The 22952-nt window shown below is 42.1% G+C and overlaps 1 protein-coding gene across 1 annotated transcript; it reads right to left on the bottom strand.

The window, feature by feature from the left end:
- Positions 1–2811: 2811 nt before the first annotated feature.
- On the bottom strand, positions 2812–22346 carry LOC122076673 (beta-glucuronosyltransferase GlcAT14B-like). Its single transcript, XM_042642099.1, has 4 exons — positions 21464–22346; positions 21309–21384; positions 21091–21206; positions 2812–3583 (listed from the first exon to the last, which is right to left on the bottom strand). Exons 1-4 carry the CDS (start codon positions 22041–22043, stop codon positions 3069–3071), a joined length of 1287 nt encoding a protein of 428 aa, XP_042498033.1. The 5' UTR covers positions 22044–22346; the 3' UTR covers positions 2812–3068.
- Between the last annotated feature and the right edge of the window lie 606 nt (positions 22347–22952).

Raw genomic sequence — 22952 nt, 5'->3', positions numbered from 1 at the left:
CTTTGGTCAGGGTACTTTCTGCCGTACGATAATTCAATGCAACAAATTAATGTAAACTAATTTTGATACATAATACAATACTAAAAACCAGTGGTGTCTATAAAAACTACCCTCCTTTTCGAAAACTGTTTCTTCATTTCTTAAATTTTCATAAATACTTTTTTTTCAACTATATTTTTAGAAACTCACTTTTATGGAATAAAAAAAAAATCACTCTGCCAAGTGCCAAACATATGCTGAGACAGTCTCATTTTCCATCAATTAAAAGTCAAAACTGTGTTGAGGGAATATTGGAGTTTCGGCGTGACTTGAAACCATGTATTAAGGGGCGGTGATACTGATATCAATCCAAATCGGATTAGATCAGTATGCATCGATTGATTTTGCGTTGCTTTTTATAGAAATATAATTTTTTATTATTTTACGTCTGAAACAATATAAATAATCGATTTGGATCGTCATATGATAGAGCAGATTTAGCCGATTCGAAACCAATCTTTAAAACTGTACCTGAAACAGTAAAAGTGTTAGGAACTTTAATGACTTTGAATTTTGACTGGACTGAACGGAACGTGGGAATTTCAATGAGAGAAAGAGCACCCCTCGTGCTACAACCCCTCCATCATGATTTGAGGAATCGGATCTGGTCAGATTGTTTTCAATCAGTCATGTTGAATTGATATTAGCTTTGACTGATCAAAATTTTTCATCGATACATTGATATAAAGGTAAAAAAAAATTTAACTTCAAACCAAATGAATTTCTATACGAGCTAAGCTGATATAAATCAGGCTCAAATCGGTATATCCTGTGAGAAATAGATTTTAGGCAATAGGTATAAGACTTTACAAATACTTAATACAAATATTATTAAATGAAGAAGGAAAGTATCACTTACAGATCAAAGTAAAGATGCAGAAATGTAAACAAAAGATTTTCAAAATAGATAGAGTTGAGTCGTATTAAAATATTCTTTTTAAGGTATTTAAACACCCTGTATTTGTATCCAACCGGGTTGACCACATGTTCTCACCTCCAAGATAAATCAACTCTCCAAACACTTAAGGTGCAACTCCAATAAGTATTTGCAACAGGGAATAACGAAAGTAATACTCAGTATTTATATTGTGTACTAAAAATAAAGAACAGAATGTTTTTGGGTAAAACAAATGTTGTTTGTCTACAGGTACAAGTGTGTACGTATATAGGTGCATGAATCTAATGTACGGTAAATAGGTTCTTTCATTGATCAATATATGGGTCCTTTCATATATTCTGAATTTGAAATTCAAAAATTCAAATTTTTGTGTAAGAAAATATATCTTTTGACACTCACACCCGTCCCAAGAACCCCCACATACACATGATAAGGGAGAGTTCTTCTCTAAAGGGCTTGCACTCTTAAGAAACCATCCTTCTTATATACCTCTCACACCTTTCATCCAAAACCAATGTGAGACTAAACTTTGTGAAAAGTTACTTTAGCTCCTTTTCAACTTGTCCTTACTTGTGTACAAACAATTTTCAAAAAGCAAAAAAGGGGGAAAGGGTTTTGACATTATTTGAAACTTTAATACTAAAGTAATATTATCTATTGTATAATATAAAATCCAACATATCCCAACCCGGATTCCATGTTCTTAAACCATGGTCCCTGCCTCAATTCCATATTTATAGGTGCCTAAAAATTTGTCCACAAGTAAACTCCACGATGGTTTGTAACTACGTGTTCTAATCCTTTGAGCTACAGATCTACCCCATCTCAACTGAATTTGTTCCTGAGAAGTATCCTCCCTCAGTCATTTTATGCTACTCAGCACATTGAGAAGGAGAACCTCATTGGTCAATTCTTTTTTGGTAACAACATTGGTCAATTCCTGTACAATGCATATATGTTGGACCATATGACAGAGAAGTGAAGGAAAACTATCCCCTAACCATATGATGTTATTTGCTTATGCAAAACATAACACCAAAGAAAAATGAACAAAAGAAAATATGTTTGGTTGTAAGGGGAATAAAAAGAAGGGAAGTGAAATTTTCATACTTGAAAAGGAAATATATGTAATCGTTACCCAACGTAAGGGGAATAAAAGAAAAGGAAAGTGAAATTTTCATACTTGAAAAGAATTATATGTAATCATTACTCATGTGACTTTAATATTAACTTCAAATCATTCCATATTTGATTATAAAATTTTACTTTACTTTACATCCAAAACCCTTTGCTATAATATGTAAAATATAAATTACATGTAAAATACATTATTACTAAATATAGTTAAAAAAATTAAGTAGTTTATACGATCAGATGGGATAATGACTATAAACATTTCTTTGTAAAGTATGAAAATTTCACTTCCCTTCCCTTTAAATTCTCATTGCAATCAAACAGAACTTAAGGAAAAGTTTTCTTTGCAAAAATAACCAAACTCAGCAAGGAAATGGTGAATTCGTAGTTTTTTTTTTTTTCCTCTCCAAATATCCACTAAAACACACTTGGGAATATCAAAGAAGAAAAAGGTGGGTTTTTTTTTTTTTTTTTTTTTTTTTTTTTTTTTTTTTTTTTGGTTTGAGGGGTTATTTATTTATATTTTTTTGGGGGGGGGGGGGTGGAGCCAACATTTTATCGGCGTAATTTTAGCCTTGGTAATCAAGAATAAAAAACGAGAATTAATAAGCACCCCTTTTCTATCTTATTCTGCAAGAAGGAACTTCCTATACTGTCCCTTGACCAGCAGTCCATGACAATCTGCATCCCCGCAAGCAGCAAGAAGACACATAATTTTGTTTTAGGTTTAGGTTTCCAGATTTCCCTGTGGAACAAAGAGCTATATATAAAAGATCAAACCAGTATGGCATGAAGGAGTTTACAGTTGACCGTGTATTGTATAAGCTATTGATAATTATGGCTTTACACTCCTTCCTGCTTCCACCAAATCCAACCCATTTCTGCCAATCGAAGAGCCTAATACTCTTACCTGCTCGTGGTAGGTTACATCTCTCAGATGCAGCTAGTTTGTGTGGCACTAGAAGCTGCCCCACGATCTGCTTAAACACCCCTTTTATCACTTGCACTGCCTTGGGCGAAAATTAGCATTAGATAAGAGAGAAACGATTAGATTTTCAAGCCTTTTTGCACCAGGACCTGGCCTAAGGACTGTGGTATTACCCACCACTAAGCATGGGTCTGTACCGTTTTCCCTGCTCCCAGTGCACCACCCACCTGGAACAGCCATGCCAGGCCCTCGGAACAAAAGCTCAGCATCTATCTTGTCCAGTACTGGGTCATCTCTAAGGAACTTCCTCGCAAATGGAGCATTGCTGTCAACCATTCTCGTCATATCATTGAGGACGAGGTGGTGGGGGTGTTGCTTGGGGGGATTATCCCATGATATGAAATGCAGGTCACTGTTGACAGTAGTATTTCGGAACTCCTGAGCATTACAGATGACAGTATGGAAATAGCCTTCGGGGGAGGAAATAAAATTTGAATAGTACATCAGAACAGTACGAGGAAGGTTGTCCCAACCCCAAATGCAGTAGTCAATGAAAGGGCGAGAGAGCACCATCCAGGCAGAACCTATCACAGAGAAAAGAAAGCACGATTATCTAAGTGCCTACAAAAGAAAAGCTTGATTATATAAGTAATTACAAAAGAAACTATCATGTGAAGCACACAGAACAATGTCACTCCAGGAATAATTTGATCAACAGTTCAAAAGACCGTATCAGTGTATTATCTACCTTGAAAATGTCTTTTCTGTTTCTGACCCTCGTCTATATTATAAACTTCAGTTCCATTCTCTAGTACTGCCAATGTGCTTCTTCACAAATGCCTCGACTTATTAAAATGTGATAACATAAGGTGGGTCACAGGTCCTAGGACTCGCACAACTTGATTATAAATGAAAATTGAACAAGGAAACAAATAGTTTGCTCATGGACAACTTTGATCCATGAAATCCGTGGTGTACGAACTTTGAACCATTGTATGTAATGCAATGATTCGAAAATCTATTGCCTATGTCAACACCGGCAAATTCAAAATATGAATACAGCCATTCAAGCTGTTTAATGAAGAGTGGCTATATTCAGGGTAATGCACTGTCTTTCATTCTGTTGAGCCGATGAGTTTTCTTTTCTTTCTTCTTCTTCTTTTTTTTTTTCTGCTAGATTCTGTTCTGTCGAGAAATTTTTTCCCATAACTAGAAATGATTTCTCTTTCTAGTTCCCCAGCTCTAAACATAATACAACTGTCAAAGCCTACCTCCCACACCCTGTTAACCATCCAAAGGCCCTCCCATTATTGTCCCTTAATTTTTGCTTTCCATATTAAACTGCCGCCTTCACCAATCAGGCATAATCTATAACTTTTTTTTTACAGGGGTGGGGGGTGGGGGGTAGGGGGAGGGGAGAGACTTTCTTCTCGAGACCTTTTTCCCTTCCATGTTTCTTCAAAACCCCCAGTTCCTTTTCGAGTTTTTGGAATGCATACACACCTGCATTAGATTCACTTTTCTTTTGATTGACAGCACAGCAAGCAATTATTATCAAATTTCCATATTCCCCAATCGCTTCAACCTTATCAATCTAAACCCTACCCTACTTTAACCCACTGCTCCTGTGGTCCTAGAACATGTTCCTCTAGGTTCTTCATCATCCCCATAGTATTGAAAGGATCAAATTTGTGCAAGATGGGTTTCCTTACCTGATTGGGCAAAATACTATTTTAACCTGTTGACTACAAATTCTACTTCATCACAGAGTGGGTTCAGAGGTTCAATTGAAACAAAAGCCTTTCCAACATTTGATGTTTCCATAGGGCAATGTCTAAAGAGGGAGGGACAGCAGCACTCAAGAAAAACAAGGAGATTTATCATTAGGTGCCTCCCTGGAATGATTTTTTCGAAAAAGAAGCGACTAGTGACATCGATAAGCCTTTAATGGTTAACTTTGGAAAAGAAAATGTGGCTGTGAGAGGCCCATTTCCTTGCAAAAGAGATAGTGGACAATCCAAGTTTGGCCATGAAACCATACATAAAAGTGTGTGTGTGTGTGTGTGTGTGTGTGTGTTAAGTAATAGATGAACTAAAGGAGCAAAAAGCCACCAAGTGATATTTGGTGCAGTTTTTTGTTTATGACGATGCAAATCAGGTATGATGCAATTTCATGCCTATGAAAGCTTCCGTACTAAATATCAGAAAAGGTTGTAAAGCATCATAGGTCTCCACTGTCGGACAATACCGATATCGTATCATGGAAAAAGTTATGATCTCTATCTACATGGGTTAGGGTGTGGAAATTGCGGATTGTTGAGTCTAGGAATTTTGGGGGTTTATGGCACCTAATGTAATCCGGGTTCTAAAACCCTGGTTCGATCAACCTTGGCCCCTTGCTGATTCTCATGGTGGATTAACCCATCAGATGTAACCGTAGCAGGGCTCATGGCAGGGATTGTTTCTGTTGGGTGATTGCAGCACCCACAGTCTGACGTTTCTTTTGTCATTCAAGCACTTATGGGCCCCACCCAAGTGTTAAACAACTCAAACAATGAGGCTGATGGCAGTTCTGTAATTAACCAGAGTTAACCAGATTTAATCAGAGTTTTTGAGGTCTACCTAGGAAGATAAGGGGGGAAGGGATAAGATAGGAATTAAAAATTAACGAACAAGGGTAGCCTCTGCATTAACCAAAAAATAAGTATAGAGGTATTTAGGGAAAAAGAAGATATGGTGATAAATAGAATATTGTCACCACCTTCTTCAACCTCTCATGATAGGAAACGAGATCTTGAAACCAGTGGTAACCCGAAAGTATACCAAGAGAGACTCTCTCTCAATTAACAGTGGATTGAGCTGAGATTCAAAGGAGGGATTTACAATTACCAGCTCTACCAAGGTAATCGATTATAGATCAGAAGTTTAAAGAATAAAATAGTATAGTCCCTGCAACTTGATTTTTCCGTAAAACTAAATCAGTTTTGATTTCTGACCTATAGTCTACAACAAGAAGGGTTTCGGGATGTAAGATTCTAAGGCTCTGATCACCCAAGATAGGCTAACTGAAACCCAAGATTGCAGGGTGAAAGTGAGAGGAATAATGAGGTCTACCATGAACATATGATTGATCCCAATAAGTGATAGGCAACCCAAGTTGTTGGAGTGGGTCCAAAAACAGGCTGACACCAATAAGGCGTCCAAGGCAACTGACCACCTAGGAGACCAAGGCTCCTAGACGCCAAGGCATCGAAAACTATGATGGCTCTATGCAATTCTCTTACTCAAGCTCAAGTTGCAGAGGGCCTACTTCAATCAGGCATCACTGGGAATGCTCGCCTGGGTACTTTCCCTATGCCATTAACTCCTCTGCTGAAAATGTTAAAATCAAATCCATGGGATTGAGGAATGTTCGATCCCGCGTGGATATATGAGGATTATATGCTGGACTATCAAGGTACAGGGCACTCCTTGACAATTCCAATGCTCAAGGTCCTTGTCTCCAAACACCACCCTCTTGTGGTGTTTCTTATGCGAAACAAAATCTCAACTACCAAAGTTGACACCACTCGCAAAGAGCCTCTTGTTACCAAATAAGCATGTTGTTGACCCTAATGGGATGCATGGTGGATTGTGTATGTTTTGGCATCACACTATCTCTGCGCATGTCATAAATAGCCATCCCTAATCGATTGATTGTCATATTAAGTGCTCTGCATCTAATAAATATGGACATCCGAAGACATCAAAGAGACCCTATTCTAGCAATATCTCACTACTACCGACCGTTCTATACAAGGCCCTTGGTTGATTATGGGGACTTAAAGGTAATTTTGTAGGGCTTTGACAAAGATTGTGGTAAGGCCAAATGCCCAGCTCAGATTTTTGGAATTTCAATCTTTTGTTGATGATTGTGGCCCTATGGAGATGAACTCACAATTGTGGTCAGGTGGAGAAGTGATTTGATTCAAGAGAGATTGGATAGGTCCTTTGTCATTTACAACCCCGGCATATTTCGGATGCTTGAAGGCCCCGCTGACCCGAAGTGATTTAGAAATATTCTTCTTTCTTGATGCTGATCGGTCATGGTATCTACAACGTTGCTTCTTTTTCAGCCAAATCCTGATTTCATTTTGCTTCTCCCGGTCGTCGAGCCTCATTGACTTGACTCTTTTCCCTGCCCCCGGCCTCTCACTTTGTTTCATTCTTCTTCTGTATCGTTGCTCGAATAAGACACTGATGGGCCCAACTTTCCCAAATGCCCACCCCCGGCCCTTCTCCCTATGATCTCGGCCTAGCTTCTTCAAAACTATTAGTGTGATCAGTTGGTTCTGGCTATTTCACCCTCCCACTGCCCCTCCGTTTGAAAAAAAGAAGGATCCCAAAGAATCGACCCTTCTTCTGTTAAAAATCTTAAACTAACAGCAATGGTAAGGTTATCACAGACCCAATATTGCAACAGAGGTCAACACTAGTTGATGCGGAAAAAATTGACCAAAAGATCTTCCCTGCAGTTCCTGGTGCTCCAGCCGACCTGCACAGAAGAGATGACAGGGGAGAGTCGGGCTGACCCGACAGGGGACTCTCCAATGCCTAAGTCAGATCTTTCCACAGTAGATGCTCAAGAGAGCTTTTCCAGTAAGAGAAGTGAGTGATCGATCCCCTCTGATGGAGGCTTACCTTGGTATTTATAGGTTGCTGATTGAGGGCAAGTGGGAGACGATTGTGAAGAGTCATGTTTAGGCGTGGAATCCTCAAGGGGAGTGGCTCTGTGATTATGGGAATATTCCAGGGGAATTCCCTCTGATCTCGGAAAGGCCAACCGTCTGAGGGATAGACGTCTATGATGATGTGTAGTGGATAGAGTCCTGTCCTTCTGAATAAGGATTACGTTCCTTGAATGTAGGGGTGGACGAAAACACGTCTCTGGAAACCTTGTTGATGACGTCAGGCCGAGGTGGCAGCACGGCGTGATGGAGGCCGAGGTGACAGCGTGGCTGATGGAGGGCCAAGGTGGGAGCACGGCCTGTTGGAGGGCGAGGTGGCAGCACGACCTGATGGAGGGCCAAGGTGGTAGCAAGGCCTGATGGAGGCCGAGGTGGTAGCACGGTCTGATGGAGGCCGAGGTAGTGGGTCAGTCCTGTTCAGGTTTGCATACACGCTTCAGCCGTGCTGAGGAAGTTAACATATTTTGCCTCATCATCAACCCCCCGCTCTAGCAATTCGAATCGATCTGCTAGAGCATTTAATTCAATGCGAAACACGCTGCTTCACTTTCTCAACCGAGGTTGCTCAACGGTTCGAGGACGTGGTTGTCGCTTGTTCAAAGGCGAAGGAGGCAAAGCGCCTTCATGGGGCGCCGCACAACATCACAGGCCAACTGGAGGTTGAGAAGAAAATGGCCCGATTTGAGGAGGTCCGTGCCAATGATGTCGGGTTTATAACTGGAGAGCTAGAACAGGAGGTTGCTAAGCAGCTCAATGCCAACAGCAACTTGATGAAGGAGAATGATGCTCTCTACGATGAGTTGTCCGAGACTCAGGGCACTCGCAAGGAGGACGAGCCCGTGGCTAGGGTTGGCGAGCTGGAAAGGCCACACCAGGCCGAGCTGGATGTCAAAGAGGTGGCTGAACCCCTAGGCCTGTCAGAAGTTGGTTGACATTAACATTGCTTCGTTTCAGGTCGGCTCGAATGATGCCATCTGGTTCATTCTCAGTAAGATGCCAAGCTACAATCTGACGGACTATGAGTAGCACGTTCCCGCCCCTGCTACTTCAGTGCAGCTCGGTGGCTCAATCGTCATTAGTGAAGAGGTGACCCGACTCGAAGGATAGCCAAGTGAAGAATTAGGCCCGTGGATTAGCCCCCCGAGATTAGCCTTGTATATATATATACATATATATGTAAATGTCTCCTTCGGGAGTGATGTACTTTGAGGGCTTTTCCCCTTTTTTGATAAATGCAAAATTTCTTTTGATGTCTTCATCTCTCAGCATTCTTGTGCTTCTTTCTTTATTTTCTTGTACATTGAGCACGGCTCGAAATGAATAACTTGTCGGAAGAATAAGGACCGGTACAACTGTCTGAGTGTGGCCCTGTTCCCTAGCTGAGCTCGGAATTGATCTTCCATGTCTAGTTTATGAGCTCTTGAGATGCCAAGCCTGGGCCTAGCCATAGGGGTGCCGAGCTAGGGCTCGATCTTAGAGAATGTCGAGCCTGGGCTAGGTCTTAGAGGGTGCCGAGCTTGGGCTCGTTCTTTTGAGGTGCCAAACCTGGGTTTGGTCTTGGCAGTGCCGAGCTTAGGCTCGGTCTTTTGAGGTGCCTTGTGTTGAGGTCTTTTGTAGTGCCAAGCCGGGGCTCGGGCTTGCGTGCCTTAATGCATAAGGGCTTGAGGTGCCGAGCCAGGGCTCGGGCTTGAGTGCCTTAATGCGTAAGGGCTTGAGGTGCCGAGCCGGGGCTCAGGCTTGTGTGCCTTAATGCGTAAAGGCTTGAGGTGCCGAACCGGTGCTCGGGCTTGAGGTGCCGAGCCGGGGCTCGGGCTTGGGCTTGCGTGCCTTAATGCGTAAGGGCTTGAGGGGCTTGGGCTTGCGTGCCTTAATGCGTAAGGGCTTGAGGTGCCGAGCCTAGGCTAGGGCTTGAATGCCTTAATGCGTAAGGGCTTGATGTGCCGAGCTAGGGCTCCGGCTTGCGTGCCTTAATGCGTAAGGGCTTGAGGTGCCAAGCCGGGGCTCGGGCTTGGGCTTGAATGCCTTAATGCGTAAGGGCTTGAGTTGCCAAACTAGGGTCTGGTCTTGATAGTGCCAAGCTTGAGCACGGTCTTAGATGATGCCGAGTTGTAGCCTGTCTTTATGCCTTAGTTGTTAAGGCCTTTGTTTCCTTAGAAGAGCCAGATATTTGGGAGAAGCTTCATAGTATAATGATGTGTGGTATGCACTTGGGACAAATACATTGCTTCGAAATATAATCTACTCCGCTCCGTGAATAAAACTGAATAACTGAGATATGGAAACTAGGGTGCTGATAATATAAAATCTATAAGACTAACACCCAATCGATGAGATTTCAATGCAATCTACTGATAAAACTGTCTACTGATAAAAGTGTCTACTAGCCTCAGTGATTGGGACAGTAAGCAGCTGTTCTACTGGCTCGGCTCGTGTCAGGAGGCTTTCATCTCGACAATCAACAATTTCTACCGTACATGCTAGGCCCGAGCATGGTTTCTTGACAGTTTTTATGAAGTTTGCATAGCATTCTCAGGATTCCTTCTGGCTAGACTCTCATTCTCCAACTCCATTGCTGGCGGGGAATTTGACTTTCACGTGCTTAGTGGACACAATCGCCCCAAGGCCATTGAGACCAGGTCAGCCAAGGGTGTTGTAGGGTGAGGCGATCTTGGCAACTATAAAAGAAACCATGCTAGTCGCTGTCTGAGCTCCCTGTCCGATGGTTACGGGCAAGTCTACAACTCCTTCCAGCTCTGCTGGTGTGCCTGAAAATCCGTACAAGGGTCCTGGAGCTGGCTTTAGGGTCCCCGTGCCAAGCCCTAGTTTTGTGAAGGCTTCATAGGACATGAGGTCAACGGAGGCTCCTGTGTCCACTAGGACCCTGTGGAAGGGGTGGTTTGCCACCACTAATTGAACTATGACAGCGTCGTTGTGAGGCCAATTTAACTCTTCCAGATCTCTGTCAGAGAACGTAATGGGTGGATCTGTTTTGAGGGCTTTGACAGGTTATTCTGTCATGCATACGAACCGCGCGTGTGCTTTGGCTTTTCTGACTGATTCTACCATGGGTCCGCCCATGATTGTTAGGATGGTTGGACCCAAGGGCTGGTTGTCGTAAGTGTCAGCTCGGTCGGTGGCTGGGTCCTTGTACGGCTCGGCTTGGCATCATCTCTCCTCGACTCGGGCCAGTTCCCACCATATTTCTGCTTTAAATACTGGTTGAGGTATCCAACCTTGATGAGCTCGTCAATTTCCCTTTTCAGAGACTTGCAGTCTTCAGTGTCATGTCCATGGTCTCAGTGGTATCGGCAATACCAGTTGGGGTTCCTCTCCTCTGGTTTAGCTGTCATTGGCCTGGGCCAACGAAAGTACTTCTGATTTTGGATCTCTAAGAGCAGGTTTGTTCGGGAACGATCAAGTTCATATCGCTTAGGTTCAGTTGTGTCAAGAGGCCAATCTGTTATGTTTTTCTTTGACTCGCGACAGTCGTCCATGGATCTCAGAGTCCTTTTCTTTTCCTTCTCTGACTGATCACCCCTATCAGCTATCCCTCTGGCGGCCAGGACTTCCTCCATGTTGGCATATTGATTGCACTGTCTCAACAGTTTAGGCATCGTTTCTGGTAAGTCGAGGGCCAGAGAGACTGAACCAAATCAGGGTGTATTACCCCGTTGCACAACGTGCTATACGCCACTCCTTCCAGTAGGTTTTTTACCTCCAGTGTCGCCTTGGTGAATCGGGCAAGGAACTCCCTTATAGTCTCCCTCGCTCCCTGCCTTATGTTCATCACGTTTTGCGTAGTTTGTTTCTGCTTCGTACTTGCTTGGAAACGTGTGAGGAACGCTCTCGTCAGCTCTTCATAGCTGCGGATGGACTGCGGCCGTAAGTTCGACATCCACACCAGTGCAGCTCCTTTTAATGAGGCTGCAAAAGCTCTGCAGAGAACGGCGTCTGACCTACCATGAACCGCCATGGCCGAGCTGTAGTACAGCAGATGATCATAGGGATCTGTGGTGCCGTCATATCCATTGAAGACAGGTATCACAAAATTTGATGGCAGCTCGGTGTCTATCAGTTCGTCGGATAATGCATTATGGGCCAGAGTTACAGTTATGTCGGTCGGGTGTCCCTGCCTCTGCATTCCTTTTATTCGCTCAGTGAGTCGCTGGATGCGGCTCTCCAGGTCGTCTCTTCTCTCCTTGGCTCGGTGATTCAGGGATCTGCGTGCCCCTTCGCCTCTTCTGGGGCTTCTTCCTAGGCCTTAGTGACCACCAGGCCGATCCTGACCTTGCCGCGGTGCGCCTTTGGTCGGCCTGATAGGCGAGCCCTGACCCGGGTGGGGTTGATCTTGCCGAGCTAGCCTCGGTAGTTTTCGCTTTCTTCTCTGTGCGAACGCGCGCCTCTACTGAGTCTTTGAGGCGACAATTGGCGTCTTCCTACCCGGGGTGGGGATCTATGAGTATCATGCGTCTCTGGCTCTGGTGATGCGCAAAACGACGGGCTCTCCCATTTTGGGCTGGGACGGGACCTTGCCTGCGCCCCTCGATAAGAGAGCGGGGTGGTACCGAATGAACAGTGCGTGAAGTTCTGGCCGACCCCCTTCTTGCTGTTGATTGAGGGGTGACACTGTTGTCAGGAGATTCATCGTTGAGATGTCTATTCGGAACAGGCCTAGGCGGCTGAGCTGAACTAGTTCGTGGCACTGGAAGTGCCGAGCCAAACTGATGTATGAAGTCCCGCACCACTGCGTTTGTAGCTAATACCTGCAGCTGCAAACTCTGCATCTGCTCTTCCATGTTCGGGTGAGTTACCCGGGATGACGGGACATGGCGAGATAGTTGAGGGTTTTGCTCGCACTGATCCCCCTCTCCCTAGGCAACTTGCGCATCAGGCCTAGTTTGCTGGGGTCCTCCTGGAGGGGTCTCTACTGGGACGTTTTCCTGCTCTGCCATTGGTGGTGAATGGGGACGTCCAAGTGGTACTTCGCAAGTGGATCTTGCTCGCGTTGTCGTTGAAGAAACGACCTTCTCACTCCTTAATTGCATTGGTCCAAGGTGACTTTTTGTAACAGTTTCCCACGTACAACACCAATCTGATGCGGCAAAAATTGACCGAACGATCTTCCCTGCAGTTCCTGGTGCTCCAGCCGACCTACATAAAAGAGATGATAGGGGAGAGTCAGGCTAACCCGACAGGGGACTCTCCGATGCCTAAGTCAGATCTTTCCACAGCAGATGCTCAAGAGCTTTTCCAGTAAGAGAAGTGAGTGATCAATCCCCTCTGATGGAGGCTTACCTTGGTATTTATAGGCTGCTGATGGAGGGCAAGTGGGAGATGATTGTGAAGAGTCCTATTTAGGCGTGGAGTCCTCAAGGGGAGTGGCTCTGTGATTCTAGGAATATTCCAGGGGAATATTTCCCTCTTATCTCGGAAAGGCCAACCGTGTGAGGGATAGACGTCTATGATGACGTGTAGTGGATAGAGTCCTGTCCTTCTGAATAGGGATTACGTTCCTTGAATGTAGGGGTGGATGAAAACACATCTCTGGAAACCTTGTTAATGACATCGGGCCGAGGTGGCAGCACGGCCTGATGGAGGCCGAGGTGGCAGCACGGCCTGATGGAGGCCGAGGTGGCAGCACGGCTGATGGAGGGCCGAGGTGGGAGCACGGCCTGTTGGAGGGCGAGGTGGCAACACGGCCTGATGGAGGGCCGAGGTGGTAGCACGGCCTGATGGAAGCCGAGGAGGCAGCACGTCCTGATGGAGGCCGAGGAGGCAGCACGGCCTGATGGAGGCTGAGGTGGTAGCACGGCATGATGGAGGCCGAGATAGTGGGTCAGTCCTGTTCAGGTTTGCATACAGGCTTCAGCCATGCTGAGGAAGTTGACATATTTTGCCTCATCACTAGTGTTTAAGTCAACAAAGCTTGGTCACAGTTTAGGGATAGGATGAACATTAAACTGTAGGGTCATTGTGGAAGGCAGCTTCGATGCAGACTAATTACCAAGGTAATCAGTCCTAGTAGAATCCAAAATAAACTCCAACAAAGAATTAGAATAGATCAGATTCAACAGTGAGAACAGATCTGGGAGATACAACACTCGAAATTTCTTCCCAGGAAAACCTTGTAACTGGAATCGGTAGCCTGATTGTGTGTTTTTCTGTCCAGCAACGGTTGGGACTTTGTTCTCACAATAATAATGAATAAATAGAAGAAGATAGAAAGTAAAAAATAGAAGTATAGAAGTATATAAGGGATAGATGTGGATGGGGTGGACTCTATTAGTCCTGTGTCTCTCATCCACAACTATCTCAGTTGTTAAAAAATCATTTCTCAGGAACAAACCAGCAAGCAAAGCACAAAATATCATTAATCAATTTGTTCAATACTTAAAAATAAAAGCCTATTTATAGTTTTGGCCAAGCTCATTACAAAATAAAAAGTAGGAAAGAAGGAAACTAAACAAATAGGAAACTAATTACTTAGAAACAAAAACTTCCTATACTAACTAACTTGTTTGCTAAGAAGGAAGTAAAATAAAAACAATAGAAACTTAGAATCTTCAAAAGACAGTTAGCTAGTTCTAACTACTTGTCAACTAAGAAATTACAAAAAGGAACCTCAAACTAAGGAAACAAATCCAAGCAACTCTAATGTAAGACTAGAATCACAAGTGATTCTAATCCTAGGCAGGATCTTCAACAAGCTTGGGTCTAGCTCTCAAACACTCTCTCACAATGAACAGATATAGAATAGAAACAAAAAAGAAAGAGAATTTGATGGAAGGGTTGAGAAGGGTGGAAGAGAGTTAGGATGGGTATCTCACCCCTCAAGTTAACAACTATCTCAGCCATGAGTAAACGCTCAATTTTCATAAACTTCCATCTCCATTCATTATGATCAATGGGCTTTGAATAGCCTCATGATTTAAGATCTCGCTCTCGCCCCCCATCTCCCTAATCCAAAAGAGAGAGATCTCGCCGAGATCAAGTATTTTTTCGTGGTCAACTCAATGGTCATATGGTCTTTGTAGTCCCTGAAGCTAGGTATTGACCCTATTTTAGGACTTCTAAACACAATGGAAACATCAATTTTTAAAAATCTAACTTAAAAAGGTACTTTGACTTCGTACCCTCTATAGGTAGTCTCCGGCTCTTCGGACCCTAAGCTAGTATGCTCTATTCCACAATCCATATTCCACAACCAACAAATGACACACCATAATCTTAAGAATTTAAAAGATATCATAGATAATTACTTAATTGATTAACAATTAACATTGCTGACTGATGAGTCACATCAACATACATTTGAAAATTTGAAATGACATAAGATAGAAATGGAGATCCTCTAGCAATAGCACCAAAATTCTTGCCCCTTAGTGTTTATTCTTCAAAAAAGTAGAGAGAGAGGCGAGATCATGGCGAGATATGGTGAGATATGGCGAGATTTGGCAAGATCTTGTCGCTTTTACACCTCGCCTGTGATCTCGTCTCGCTAATCTGAAAAAACGAGATCTCAACGAGATCTTGAACCATGAATAGCCTTACAAAACTTGGACATAAAGAAATAACAGAAAAGGAAACTAATGAACTGAAAAAGGACATTCTAATTTGAGTCTAACTTGCTAAACTTAGCCTAACAAAATTAGAAACTAACAACTAAATACATAAAGGAAACTAACCTAAGTTACAAAATAGAAACTTCTTTGACTAACCAAAAACGAAAACAAATCTCCCATGTCAAAAGCTTGTTTGCCAAGATAAAACAAAGAAATAAAAATAGAAACTAATATCTAATATCCTAACAAGTGCTGGCAACATCTTTCCCAAGCCAGCTGTCAATATTGGACCCCAATGTACTGTTCACGTGAACAGTACCTGCATGAACAATAAAAAAAGCGGGTTGCCTGATCCGATTGGAGAAAAATACGGCTGATTCGATGTATGAAACTGAACCAGATCTGAACCGGAATTTGGCCGGCATTTAACTCTCCTTTTGACAGCTCGATCTACATCAAACTCCTAGAAAGAACCCATCAAGGAATTCACCACTCTAGCAGTCTTTTTGGGGCCCAGCACTGTCATGTTCACGGGAACTGTTCACATAAACGGTAACTCCTGAACAATAATGTCTGGCTTTGGGCTGGCTTGATGGGCCAGCACTAGGGCTGGCTGGTCTGGTTTGATGGAACCAGCAGCTCCCTTCTTTTGCAAGCTCGATCTACATCAACTCTCCCCCTCTTAAGAAAATTCATCCAAGTGCAAGGAATATTTCGTGTTGTGCAAGAAAACTGTTCAGATGTAGTTGTATAGACAAGGACGTTTATTTGTCACTCTTCAAGGTACTTCAAGGGGATGACGAATTCCATGTGCTCAACCTCAACATCGTCTCATGTATCCATAGGGTCATCTACAGATGTGTCTTCTTCCATTGTGTTCTTGACCTCCACACCTTCAATCGAAGGCTGCTGTAGGGGGCTTCTAGAAGACATTAAAGAGAACAAGATACCAAAGAAACATAGCATGTTCAATGGCCATAACTGGGTTGAATCGATGGCTACAGATCTGAACCAGAATAAACCAAAACTGATTAAGGCTGGCTATGGATGGCTCGATGAGAGCTAATGCTGGTCCTTCTTCCTTCTTCGATAGTGCCACACTTGTGGTCAACATCAGCATCTACATCAAGCTTGCTGCCCAAAAATTTAGAAACTCTGAAGAACCCTATGATCCCGATGACAAAACTCTGTCAAACTGATTGAAACATAAGACACTAACCCCAGTATGAGTCCCTAAAATTCTCAATCGCAACGGATAACCAGAACTTAAGGCACACTGGATTAGCTGGGAGTGCTTGATAAAACCTAAGTTGAAGGGAGGACTTGGGCTAAATGAACTGAGACTCCAAAATGAGGCCCTACCGGTCAAGATTGTGTGGCAGGTACTTCAGAAACCAGACTCAATCTAGGCCCAGTTGATCAGGAGTATCAATTATCCAGTGGGTGGGTCCTCCAAGTGAATCTTACATCTCAACCTTCATGGGCTTGGAGAAGGATTATAAACACTTTTTGGCCCCTTGGGAATGAATAAAATTCCACCCCAAGAATGGGTTAGCACCAAAAAAATAAATAAATAATAAAAAATAAAAAGAAGGTACATCTAATTTATTCATTCAGCTGCTACTCACAAATAATTCACACATGCATTGAATTTTTTTTTTTTTTTTTTTTTTAATGTATATACAGTATGATGTATTTCACAAATGGCATAGAAAATTTTGTAAATTCTAACTATTCTAAAAGTTTGCCCTATTTTTATTTATTTATTTATTTATTAACATGTCAAAATTATGACATTAATCGATAATAAGCAAAACTATATCAGTAATTTATACATTGTATTTCACAAAAAAAAATATATATATATATATACACACATTGTATTTATAAGAAGTTATAATCCTAGGATGCTCCAATTTTTTTTACCATCACCCCAGTACCTCTTCTGACTCTGTTTCAAGAAACTTTGTGTAATTCAAAGTTTGTTGACGGTTTGAGGCATCTCTTACTCTTCGTGAAGTCTTGGCAACAGGGTTGGATAGTAATGGGTATTTAAAAACAATTTGAACTTTATCTTCTAGTGCAAGGTATCACAGCTGAACATGCCACTGCCTTGACTTTCCATCCGTACTCAGTAAGTTCATACAACTTGATCTCTTAGCTGAGGGTGCATGCCCCAACACCTGGCAACTATTCTACAGAGTAACTACATGAGGCATAATCTTCTTTCGTCAGTTTTCATCTCTTACTCAAAATGTACTCCTAGCGGCAGCAGAGCCTTATCCCCTATTTCTATTTTTCTTCCCTTTCTTGATTCCCAACCATGGCATTCATGTTGGTTAGTCCAACGCATGCTCCATTTACCTAGGTTCACTCATCAATTCTCATCATGGTACCCCTCTTTTTGCCACATTAGAATTTCTATCAGGCATAGTTATCAAGGAATCACCTAGGTGTCCAAGGGGCTTTGTCAGGATTGGCGCCTTGGACACCTTGCTGGTTTCGCCTTAATTTTTGCCCCCCTCGACCGCCTTGGTTCGCCTAGGCACCATGACAACTATGATCAAAGGAATCAATCAAATCATCATCACTCTAATACCACCATCCACAAGGGTTTAAAGTCGGTACATGGAGAGATGAAATATTAAGTGGAATTTGTTCTTCCATAAGGATAAACCTAATAATGAACATAAATATAGTCATAACCCCCATTTTAAGATCATCTGTCTCATGCATCAGAATCTATAAAACAATATATGTTCTCTTGTACCGTAAGTGCATTGAGAGATCAATAACCCTCAATAATATTCCCCAAAGCTCCAATTAAACTACGCACAAATAACAAAGGAATTTGAAAACCCCAAAATATCTTGGGAAACTTGTGGATGGTTTGGGAGATCTAGGAGTTATTGACTTCAGGACTTTAAATAAGGAAACTTGAAGAGAACCCTGTAGAAGATGAACCAGAACTTAGATGGAGCCCCAATGCTGGAAGAGTCTCTCCCTTAGGGTGACAAACAAAACCGCAAAAGGGCTTGATGATCAGGCTTCAGACTTGGGAGATATGGCCACTTGATGAAGCATCAAAGCCCTAACCCTCCTTGCTGAAATCAATCCTGTCTTGAACTGTTTCTTCGTTGTTTCTTCAATCAGATTGGTTGCTGGTCTTCAAACAAGTATTAGAATACTCTCATGTCACTCTCTCACAAATCAGAATAGAGAAGAAGAGAATAAGATGGAATAGATGTGGGTGGTATGACAATCTCAGCCTGGGCCTCTCACCCATAACTATCTCAGTTGCTGAAGAATTCTCTCTCAAAATTTTGGGAGCATAAGCTGCAAATTTTCATTCATAAAAGTTGTCTCAAACTTACAACAATGCCTCTTTTATAGAGGTTCATGACTCCAACATAAAATAGGAAACATACTTAACTTAGGACAACACATAATAGAAATCCTACTTAGCTTAGGACTTAAAACTACTAACTATTGATGAAGTAAATCTTGTTTTGCTACTGCCTACCAATTTTTTAGGCTCATTAAAGTGGCTTATTAAAAAGAAAACCTATGGAATCAAAGGCCCAACAATAATGTAACCCAATCCAATGCTAATTTCTAATAAAATAAACCCTTTAAGTGACTTATCTGTAAAAAACCTATGGGATCAAAGGCCCAACACTAACATAACCCAATCCAAGGCTTATTTCAATAAAATAAACAATTTAAGTGACTTATCTGCATCATCCTGTCAACAATTCACAAGTGGCAGTGAGATAGCTTATATTGCTGGCAATACCAAGATTTTAACAAGGAATAAACTTAAACTCATTCTCACCACTACTAGTCATTTAGACTATGCAAATCAAACAGGTTGACCCACATGTTGTCAACAAAGTCAAAACTACATCTACTCTTCAAGCTCCGTAGAATTTCACATACCCTTCAAAGGATAACAGTCCAGGCATCATATTGGCAAAAGAATTTTCCTTTCTGACCACTGCATTTGCCATCCTAAGTGAAAGATTTTTGCCTTGTACCATTGTCAACCAAGTTGAAAACACTAAAGTTATAAGATTGAAAATGATAGTTCTGTCTGCAAACTGAAGAAAAACCAGACCCCCTCCATGCTTGAAACCAGGGACACACTGGATTTTTCTCGCACGCAACATTGCACATAGTACTTGTATTCTATTTAGCTCAATCAAGTATTAGCTATTTGCCAATTCTTTTCTATTCCCTTTGAAGCCAGATGTCTTTTTAAGTGCAAAATCAGTTTCTGTACACAGGCACATGTAGAGAGGAAGTGAAGAACCTCTACATCATTCGAACATCGATATCTACCATATGACATTATGGTTCCTTTCCTTTTTTCTTTGTTAGGGCGAGGAAGAATGAGGGGGGGGGGGGGTTGGGTGGAAAATGAAATTTTCTGATAAGGACCTTCCCTAACAGGACGAAAAGCTCGCTGTCCTCTGCCACTTACTACCCTGGCTATTATAGCTTCAGTTCAAATGTCCAACATTCATTTTGTCATCGTGATCATTAGTGCATTCATAAAGCAGCTCATAGACTGGCTGGATCGGCTCACCGAACAAAAGGAAAACTAGATAGCGAACACATATATATAAAAATATCAGAAAAAATAAGATTCTTAAAGAAGAAATGTGGAGGGTGCAACAAAAACCAAGCAATCAAAGCTAAATGACAGAAACCATGTATAAGATCCCGTGAAAAAACCTTGCTTTGCTAACTTATCAGCCAACCATGGTTGTACTTGAATGGACATGGACTAAAAGGAGGTGCTCGTTGTGGATGTAATTGCCTAATATTCCTTTATGAATAGTGAACCAAGCTGGATAGCAGGCCAAATAACTAAAGAAAGACATCTACAAATTCTGAGTAAAACATTTCTGTGCTAGTTTTCCTACCACGTCTACTTATCCGCAGCTTCCCAATACAAAAGCTTCCTTTAGACACTAGTTTCCATTTCCCACCTAAATCATTTTTCTACCGACTGCTTCTCATGCGCTCATATAGTTAAATCAAATGAAATAGGGGATACCATTCACCGGGAAAGAAAACTGGATAAGTCTCATAAGACCTAATATATCTGACAAGTTGTACCAAGCATTAGCAATAATCCTACAGTCGCAGTTCATATGTTTCACAAAATTCCATGCTATCTTATTTCAGTGACAATTAAGAGAACTTCTGGCTTGAATTCTTTATACTATGAGTTCTTAAGTATATAACAAATTAAATAAAGCATTATGGAAAACAATTATCAATAATGCATAAATTATAGAAAATTATCAGAAACAGCACTTACCACAGAGCACAAAGCAGAACATACTGGAAACCAATTTTCTGTGACATCATTAGAAACCAATTTTCTATGACATCATTAGAACTCCATCTTCATATTAAGGATAAACATGGATGTCAAGAAAAACATAAAAAAGGAAAATATTAAATGGGGTCCATACAGCTATCAGAGTCATAAATCCTTCATTTTTACTCTTATATTATTACAAACCGTTTCCAAGAACTAAGAATATTTGGTTTTTTGAGTAACTAAATTGTCCAGAATAGCTGGTTTCTTGAATTACTAAACTGCAATAGCTGGACATCTCAGTAGTGGAAAACAAAGTGCAACTATGAAAGTAAGCAATTTGACAAAAGCATATCCCAAATGAAAAAAGAAACAGAATCGAGAGACCGACACGGACGGTTGGTGACAGAATTAACAACAAAAAACTAGAAACCAAATCACAAAAAGCTAAAAGTTTTAGCAAAGTTCACCTGTGAAGAGTTTGAAGGCAGTGGGAATGCTTCGCCTCTGGGTAATCCAGAAAACATCAGATTTCTTGGTCATATACAACCCAGGATCTATAATAATCGGTTTTGCCCGCTGAAACCTAGGCAAGAAATCAAAAACCAATACAGCCAATTTTGGAAACGAACTCAATCAAAGTTTCAAACCAAAGATGGATCTAAATAGAAAGGGGAATTGGACGTACTCCTTCCACCCAATATCGCTGGTATGATCGATGAAATTGAGATCTCGGGGCATATACGAGAACGTGTGCAACAGATCTAATCACGGAAAGGTACCTAGTTAGAGTAAAGTTCAAAACAGACTAACCGGACCAATTGAATAAGCAAACTGACTAACCGTCTTGAGTAACAAGGGGATAATCGGAGGCACTGAGATTGATGAACCAGTCCCACTCTCCACCCTCCTTCAACAAGATGGCAGCGGCGTGAAGCGTGTTGGCGACCATGGTGGGTCCCCTGTAGGTGATAAGATTGGCCTTGGTGATCATTCTGACATTACCCACCGAAGCAAAGACCCGATGTGTCCTCACGAACTCGAAGAGATCGCTTCGTTCCTTAGGAGAGGATTCGAGGTCTAGATGTACAACGTAGCGATTGAGAGGATGGTAGAGGGCAAGCAGGGTCCGCTTAAGCATCTCACCATCGCCGGCGGAGCCGGAGATAAGGTAGGCAAGGCGAGGAGGCGGAGGGAGGGAAGAAACAGAGAGAGGGCGAAGCTTCGACTCCACATAGACGGCACCGGAGGAAGTAGCGGACCGGTAGAGAGGAAAGAGAAAATTGCCGTCTGGGGAGATAAGGGTTGTTAGAAAGAGAAGGAAAAGGGAGACCAAGGAACCTATAGCCAAGGGAAAGATCCATTTCCTCTCCATGCTTGGTGGTTGCCTCAGATGCAGATAATTCTTTAGACTCTTCATCATATCCCCTTCTCTCTCTTCTCCTGCTTCCTTCCTTCCTTCTCAGAGAGAGAAGAGAACTGAAACAGACATTGTCAAAATTGATTTGTTCTCATCGCTCCCTCTTCAACTTCTTCAATGGCGGTGCTCGCTTGTTAGCTTTCTGGAATTAAATGAGAAATCAGAAGCTAAAATTATAGAAGAACACACAGGCACACAGCACAGGGAGGATAGGGAGAGTCTGCCTTGTGAGTCCACTTGATATGTCCACAATGGCAGCCATACCAACTAATGAAGTATAGGTATTAGTCCTCTCTCTCTCTCTCTCTCTCTCTCTCTCTCTCTCTCTCTCTCTAACTTAAAGCCGTAACTCACAAGTAATTAAGCTCATAAGGAGGAGGGCTGGCCGCTGGGGGTTTTTTGTCGAGTTAGTTGAGGGGTTAGGAGTCTTTAGGAAGATGGGCGTCTTGCTTACGCCTTCAATGTGTGTTACTAATTGCATGTCTAGAACTCATGCACCCGTTCCTACCCAGTCCGTCTCTTATTAATTTATTTTCTGTTATTTTATTTATGGGTGTAAGTGTAACGACAACTACTACTACTTACTAAGTAATAATGATCTAACTGCTTCCCACGCCCACGGGCACCTACCTGATCAGGCTCTATATCTATATCCATATCCATATCCATATCCATATCCCTACATTGTCGAGTAAGCATTAGGAGCCTAACAACTTCCCACGTCTGATATTTGGGTCCCACTTTTAGCAGCAAATATTATGGTGCAATTTCTTGCCATCAGCTTGGAACAACCAATGTGGGGCCAGGGCATCAGAAAGGAATTTAATTAATAATTAATAAATTTTATGACAGAAAATAGTTATGCATGTAATAATGGAAGGAGGTGTTTTGGAGACTTTTTTTTTTTTTTTT

Source organism: Macadamia integrifolia, chromosome 4, assembly GCF_013358625.1.
Source record: "Macadamia integrifolia cultivar HAES 741 chromosome 4, SCU_Mint_v3, whole genome shotgun sequence".
Classification (NCBI taxonomy): Eukaryota; Viridiplantae; Streptophyta; class Magnoliopsida; order Proteales; family Proteaceae; genus Macadamia; species Macadamia integrifolia.
This window is presented reverse-complemented; position numbering and strand designations above follow the sequence as displayed.

Bases quoted from the DNA above. Each gene is read 5' to 3' on its own strand.
- LOC122076673 (XM_042642099.1), bottom strand. From the start codon at position 22,043: ATGATGAAGAGTCTAAAGAATTATCTGCATCTGAGGCAACCACCAAGC. The intron at 21,207-21,308 runs GTACGTCCAATT...TTTCTTGCCTAG, and splicing joins AGCGATATTGGGTGGAAGGA to GTTTCAGCGGGCAAAACCGA. The intron at 3,584-21,090 runs GTGAACTTTGCT...TCTCTGTGATAG, and splicing joins TGCCTTCAAACTCTTCACAG to GTTCTGCCTGGATGGTGCTC.